This window comes from Cydia strobilella, chromosome 5 (genome assembly GCF_947568885.1).
Source record: "Cydia strobilella chromosome 5, ilCydStro3.1, whole genome shotgun sequence".
NCBI lineage: Eukaryota > Metazoa > Arthropoda > Insecta > Lepidoptera > Tortricidae > Cydia > Cydia strobilella.
The window spans coordinates 3,455,465-3,463,408 of record NC_086045.1 but is presented as its reverse complement, the minus strand read 5'-3'; the positions used below and the strand labels follow the sequence as shown (position 1 = coordinate 3,463,408).

Here is a 7,944-nt window from a genome sequence, read left to right as displayed (position 1 = left end):
GTTTAAATTCGATCTTATTACAAAATTTGATATTAGAATAGAATAGAATAGAATATAAATAATTTATTCGTTAGCACACACAAATAGAAAATTATACAAAACAGAGAAACATAAATAAAAAGAAAAAGTGCCACGAAATGGTCTCACCTCAGCATGTTGCTGGCGACTTCCAGCGCTGATCTTCCGGTGAAACAATCACGACAGGTAACAAGAAAAACAACAAAATTAATATATAATATAACATACAAAAGACAGAGACAGAGATAAGTTAAAAATACATATTACAATAAACGCTATCACCACGTACAGCTGTTATATCCGGCCGAACTCGGCTTGGCCGTACATTATAACTAGCGCCATGCGGCAGATACGTATTAGAGACTTAAGAGATATTCCCTTAGTATATTTGAGGGAATATTACCAAACGGTACATCACTATTCCAGATGGTTTGTTAGCATTAGGTACATTAGGAACTGTCCAAATATTTGCTAGACTTTATTCCCCAGATGAAACATGTGTGGCTTTAGTGGCTCTGGCTCTGGACAAGTACAAGCATGTACATTTAATGTAACAAATGTTGAAGTTTTCTAAATAATGTATATGAAGGCGAAATGAAGCCATGAGGTCGATTCTGATTACCATTTTGTTAAGGTTTTGATCTTGTTTTTATACGAACTGGACTCTCACGCCGCTGACTGATGACCGTGAAATGTAATCAGGGTGCCTAGCCTACATGTCTTATGCTCCGTTGCGATCGAAATGCAACTGTCACTGTCGCACTTATATAGAAGAGTGATAGAGAGATAGGTACCTACATAGGCCGGCTGCTCTGGTTGCCTAGCCAAGGTGACAATCGCTTGCACTACGACAGCGAAACGCTTTGTGTCTCTATCACTCTTCAATATTAGTGTAACAGTGACAGTTGCGTTTCGTTCGCTACGGAGCGTAAGCGAGCAACGCATCAGTAGACCGAGCACATGATTGGCGCTACAGTATCTCGCTACCCTACACCGTCTACTACCCGTCTTTTACTAACTGTATGAATTAAAGAGGGTCGGGTAGTCTATGTTGACGATATAAGGAGTCCGGTGTTTAAGCGCTGGATTTCTGTTCACATGGATCAGAACAGAAAATGACTGAACCTAGATTTAGACTTATTTTTAACATGACTGGCACCCCTTTACAGTGTCAATTAGTTCTTAAGTAGTATTTAATTTTGTACGCAATATGGGTAAATGCCTGAAATAAAAGCTTTTTATTTATTTTATTTTATTTATGTCGCTGCGAGATACTCTCTCGCCAATCATGTGCTAGCCCGGCAGGTCGTCAAACGTGAAAATCGATGTTGCTGCCCGGACTTTTTTCAATTGCGGCAGCAATTAATGCAGTTGGCAGTAATGTCGCGCTGCAATACTGCAGTAATGCTGGTGTAGTCTTAATCCAAACGGTACCTTAATCTCATCTGGCAACTCAGTGAGTTGCACGTTTAATAAAGGTGCAGTGGGATCAGAAAATGGATTTTAAAAAAGTAGCGCTTTTTTTAATCTCAATACGGCTGCCATAAATTTAATTAGCAATCTTGAGATTCTTGAGGCCTTTCTCTAGGGACTTCAGCGATTCGAATCCTGAGCTTTTGACTTTCGCTCGATAGAAAAAAACCGGCCAAGTGCGAGTCGGACTCGTCCGCCGAGGGTTCCGTACTTTTTAGTATTTGTTGTTATAGCGGCAACAGAAATACATCTGTGAAAATTTCAACTGTCTAGCTATCACGGTTGATGAATAACCTTTGGGTACGGAACCCTAAAAATCAGGAACATAGGTCTAAAATGCACTTTAAAAAATATAATTAATTTTGCACAAAAGCTAAACATGAAAATTATTTGTAAAACCGGCCAAGTGCGAGTCGGACTCGCGTTCCAAGGGTTACGTACATTACACAATTTACGCAATTTATTTATTATGTGAAATGTAAGTGAAATGTCTTTAAAAAAACCCGTAGGGGTCGGATCAAAAACTAAGTAATTAAGTCCGACTCACGCTTGACTACACATTTCTAATAGGTTTTCCTGTGATCTATAGGTAAAGAGCTATTTTGTGTATTTTTTTCAAAATTTTAGACCCAGTAGTTTCGGAGATAAAGGGGGGAATGGTCATTTTTTGTATATTTTCTTGAATAACTTCTAAACTGTTTATCCTAAAATTATAAAAAATATATATTTTAGTTTCTCACAATGAGCTCTTTCATTTGATATCTAACACGATATAGTTTGAAATACTTTATTTTTTAATTTTCTCATTTACCCTCCAAAAGTGGCTCCGATGTTTAAAATTAATTTGTTTACGTTACATGTCCATCTTTGGGTCACAAACTTACATATGTGTAAGACATTTCAACTTAATTGGTCCAGTAGTTTCGGAGAAAATAGGCTGTGACAGACGGACAGACAGACAGACAGACAGACGCACGAGTGATCCTATAAGGGTTCCGTTTTTTCCTTTTGAGGTACGGAACCCTAAAAATGAGCAATATTATGCTTAAGGCAACTTAGATTACTTTTTTTATATTTAAAACACGAAAAATTTAAATTAAATAACATATCCGCGCTCCCGGGCACGAAATTCCATCTCGCTCACGCTTACGTTCAGTGAGAGTGACAGAAGAATAAGAGCTTACTGCACCTTAAGATAAACATAACATTTCTTTCATCACCGAATAAGACAGAATGTCGCCATGACAGACAAATAAGTTAGAATATTAGAATTGTTAACTGGAAATAAATTAAACCAGAATGTTAATTTTAATAGACATTTATTACTTACATTTCTCAGAACTCATTATAAGTTACATGAAATGCCTTAATATCTTATATATAAACTCTTTTAATTTTAACAAAGTAACGGCACTTTAGAAAATATAATTCTATACGTAGGTACCGTAAAATGGGGTGAGTAGGAGCAAAACTGACATTCAAACCTCGATAACATTTTATTTTTAATATATGCAAACTGAATGGTGTATATAATAAGTGTTCCGGACGTCTGTATTTTAGTTTTTATTTTATTTTGGGTAGTTCCATTTCATAACTTTGACGATAAACAGGAAATCCCACCTCACCCCGTAGTCCCTTGTAATTGGGGTGAGATGGGTTTTCATACAAAGGTAATTTTGGAAGATTAATGGATCGATTTTTTTTATTATGAGTATTACTATAGCTCCATTTTAAATTGGAATACATTATTTTTGTAGCAGTAGCCCTAGAAACCCATCTCACCCCCTTTCATACCTTCTCTCCCCATTCATAACCCAACTCTCCCCGCGAACCCTTCTCACCCCATTTTACGGTACATTGTTTTTAAGGCGAGATACGCCCCGAAACCCTAGTGTAAATATCATTCGATGCGTGATGGACGTACGCGTTTGCGTTAAGTCTCATTTTGAACAGCGCGCCAAGCGGGACGTTTTGAAAACTCAAAATCCCAGACAAAATGAGACTTAAGGCGGTGCCCTGAGCCAGGAGGCGAAAAATCTCCTTATATGATCATGTTTTTCTAAGAGGCGTTGATATTCGTAGACATGGACAAAATATATGTAGATATTGACTATATTATTATAACATAGCTTCCGATACACGAATTATTACACTTCGCGCGATACAATTAATTCCCAAAGTAACTTCTAACTCCGACTTTTAATCAAACGTTACTCGGTTATTTATTATGTGATACTATAAACAAAAAAAGAAGAAAAAACAATCTTAACTTAATAATTTCATAGCTTTCGAATTTCGATATTGTAAGGTAACGTTTTTAAAATAAATAAAAATCGACATAATTCGATCAAAATTGACACTTGGCGCGCATGATCTTTCCTGTTCTTTCTTGCGAAATGTGACAGTGACAGCGGCAAACCGATGGAACGGCCTTAACGTAAATCACGTCACGCTACGAGTATCGAATGAAATGTACACTAGGGGTACGATCAAGTTTCAATATTCTATCGACCGAACATTATGTAATAGAAAATACTTCAAATCGCTTTGGGCACCCCTCGCCTTGATGAGTTAGGTTAAAGATGACGTGCGGATATCAACAACAGCTGCATTAATCGAACTAAAAACACGTGAGTGAAACCGCTATGTTAGTTAACAGCTGCATTACTGTTGCGGCGTCGTTGTTGCCGCAGCTATATCTGTCAATCGGGTCAAAATTATTTTCGTTATCTTTTTTTTGTCCCCAAAAAATGTGACGCAGTGGAGCTTTTTGTATGGGATGAAAATTAGTTTTTAATTTTTCTCAAAATAATTATAATAATCTACAGCTAGAAAGACATGCAATAGCAGTCAACTTTTTTATTTATTTGATAAAAGACAAAAAACAGAAGCGTGACAGAGTGGTCAGGAACAAGACAACGAAAATAATATTGACCCAATTACCTTGATAAAATTAGTGAAACAACGCAGTTGCAGTTGATATCCGAACATCACCTTAACTTTGCCTTTATTACTGTCTATAGTTTAATTTAATAACATCATGTATTAGAAAATGAAGGCATTAACAATTTCACATTAATGAGGGCTATCGTTTTTTTGCTCACCAGTTGGCACCTCTGTTGATGGTGGTCCAAAAGACTAAAGAACAGCTGTCAGTCATTGAAGTGACAAGTGACATTTGACATTTCGAACTATGGAAAAGACCACCATCTACACTAGCGCCCCTAGCGGCGAATTCATACGCGTTAGCCCTCATTCCCTCTGTATGTACAAGCAGCAAGCATATAAAAATGTGTTAGTTTTGATATTTGATTATTTTTGTTTTTATTGGACTGTGAGTCACGCCATTTGGCATCTCTCTCGCACTATTGGTGCACGGGAGTTGTGACAAAGTCGTAATAATATCAAGACTTAAACATTTTATAATCTGAATTCCACTCTTTCTAACAACTTTTAAACGAATATCTATTACAAGGAACTTATTTACAGCTTGTAACATTTACAGACAAACAGTATTTACAATTATATTATACAGTGTGGCATCTCAGACAGAGCACAAATTTTGAATTTTAGCGACGCACAAACCCGCTGCCAAAAAGTTATGCAGCTGCAGTTGTCATCCAAATGTCACCTATATTAAATAGTCACAATAATATTGTAGCGGCATTCAAATTTTACAAATCTCATCTAGATTCGATTTCGATAAGTAAGATGGATGACGAATAGGGTGGTTCATGTTTGTATGGGAAAAATTCAAACTCTAGCCAGAAGAAGCGGGACCCCTTTATTTTGTTTCACTTAATAAGTCGATAAAATACGCCAAGTTTTGTAACTTTATCTCAACTGCTTAGGGTGCTCAACCACCTTCAAATTTTCCAACGTTGTATTTGTAATTTTTATTTTTATATGTATAAGTTATTATTTAAGTAAGTAAGTAATCTAATCATTTTTAATTAATTTTTAAGAACTAAAAAAAAATAGAAATAAAAATGGTGTTTTTTTAAAACTATAAATCACATGTTCAAATAGTGTAAAAACAGATACTTAAATAAAAATCTAAAAAAATAAACATTTTTATTTTTGGATTTCATACAACAAAAAATTCTGTGGTTGAGTAGGTACCCTCTTGTAGTAGAAATAAAGTTACAACTTTGGTGTATTTTATCAGCATTATAAGTGTAACAAAATAATTTATATTAATTTATGACGATGATTCGGTCAAATTGTGTTTTTTAAATGCCCCTTTAGTGTGTGTGGTGACCTCGATTGTCTTCCGTGCTCCGTAGATGAGGTGGTCTGTGAGCTGCGGGCGCAGCACGGTTCCTTTTTTGTCGTCTATCACTATGTCCGTCACTTTCGCACTTACATACTTATTAGAAAGTGACAGGCATGGTGACAAGCGATAAAAATCCGACCGTGCTACAGAGAAAGGCTATAGTTGAGTCAAACTCTCACTGCACGCGACCTTAGTATGCTCTCTGTCACAACCAGCGGCGAGCGGCGACCTGTCTCTTTTTTACTTGTTTCGTGAGCAGTTTTTATCTCAACTATAGCGCCGCGCCAGTATAATTTACAGCCACTTTTTGACACCCAAGTTTTTGGGTTCGTGTCCCATGTTAGAAAGAGACGGATAATTAGTCAAAGCGAGTGAAGACTAGCGTCCGTATCGCTCTCAGCCCCCCCGAGTAGCAAAGTCGACTCGCGAGGCCCTCCCGGGGGGTTATCTTCCAACAGTCACAGCTCAATGGCGGCAGCGCCCTTCCAGGTAACGCCAGCACGGAGGAGGTGGTAAAGCCGGAGCACGCACCAGATGCACAGGCACTGCACAAAAAATATATTCAAAAACACCCTGTATAAAAGATACAGGGATGAAAAATATACAATCTTTATAGGATGTATTTTGAACCATTAACCGCATTTAAGAGCCCATCGACGTGCTCACTAGCGCCACTACTAAATAATTGTAATTATTTAAATTTAACGATAGATTTTTTTTAATGGCCGCTATGTACTGTATTTTGTATTTAAATAAATAATAAATCCGTCCATCCGTTTTATGTTGCTGGATTCGTTGATCTATGAACTTAAAACAAAAACGGCCGTTTTAACTTTGTACTCATAGATTGACGAATCCAGTAACGTAAAAACGATTCAAAAGGTACTTAAATATAAAATATAGTACATAGCGGGCCCCTTTTTGTAAATGTCTATCGTAAAATTTAAATATTTACAATTATTTACCAGTGGCGCTAGTGGGCACGTTGATGGGCTCTTAAGTTTAATGTATACCGTATGAGTAGGAGCAAAACTGACATTCAAACCTCGATAACATTTTATTTTTACATATGCAAACTGAATGGTATATATAATAAGTGGACGTTTGTATTTTAGTTTTTATTTTATTTTGGGTAGTTCCATTTCATAGCTTTGACGATAAACAGGAAAACCCACCTCACTCCGTAGTCCCTCGTAATTGGGGTGAGACAGGCTTTCATACAAAAGTTATTTTGGAAGATTGTTGGATCGATTTTTTTTTATTATGAGTATTACTATAGCTCCATTTTAAATTGGAATACATTATTTTTGTGGCAGTTGCCTTAAAAAGCCATCTCACCCCCCCTTTCAATCCTTCTCTCCCCATTCATAACCCAACTCTCCCCGCGAACCCTACTCACCCCATTCCGAACTATTTTTACTAAAAGACCAACCCGGGCATCGAATAAAGTTTGGCTTTTATAGAGCGATATCAGCCGGAATATTGGGCATTTTCTATGAAAAGGGACCTTATTGTCGATGGCGCTTACGCCGCACAGCGTCGCGCAGCATTGTATTTATTTCGGAGCATCGTTTATAATGGCGTAAGCGCCATCGACAATAAGGTCCCTTTTTATAGAAAATACCACATATATTATAATATATGAATCAGTCACGATTATCATCGCAATACCGTGTTAAATGAATTGAAATTAACTGAATTCATCATAATACGCCCCCAAGCCTGTAATCTATTTTAAAGACCGTGCTTATTACTTAAAATATTCGCTGTTTTATCCAGTTTTCGTAAAATTTTAATTCAACTTGTTTTTTACTCGCCAACAGATCTCTTTCACAAACTTTGCCGAGGATTTAGATAGGGATTATGCCTTTCTCGGAAACTTAATTAAACCTACTTTCTTTACTTTGACATTTTAATTAGTGTCGCCATTTTTGCGGTCTTTTATTAATAACTTTCATTTTATACACAGAGTTGAAAGAAAGGGAAAGGTAGTATAGATAAGATTAAGAGTAAAGAGAGGCTATCATGGCTACGTGGACTCAGTGCTTCGGTATGGACTGATCGTGTGGGGTGATGGGGTTGATGTTCAAAGAGGTTTCATCTGCCAAAAACATGTATTCGTGCCAAATGTGGAGTGTGCCCAATGACTTCGCTTAAACCTCTATACTCTAAATTAA

At 36.8% G+C, this 7,944-nt stretch overlaps 1 protein-coding gene across 2 annotated transcripts in view; it reads right to left on the bottom strand.

The window, feature by feature from the left end:
• Positions 1 to 5,143: 5,143 nt before the first annotated feature.
• Positions 5,144 to 7,944, bottom strand: part of LOC134741319 (uncharacterized) — an 86,363-nt gene continuing 83,562 nt past the window's right edge. For both annotated transcript variants that reach the window (XM_063674068.1, XM_063674069.1), the window contains exon 7: positions 5,144 to 6,312. In XM_063674068.1, the coding sequence (XP_063530138.1) occupies positions 6,226 to 6,312 (87 nt within the window). In that variant the 3' untranslated portion in view covers positions 5,144 to 6,225. The remainder of the gene's footprint in view (positions 6,313 to 7,944) is intronic.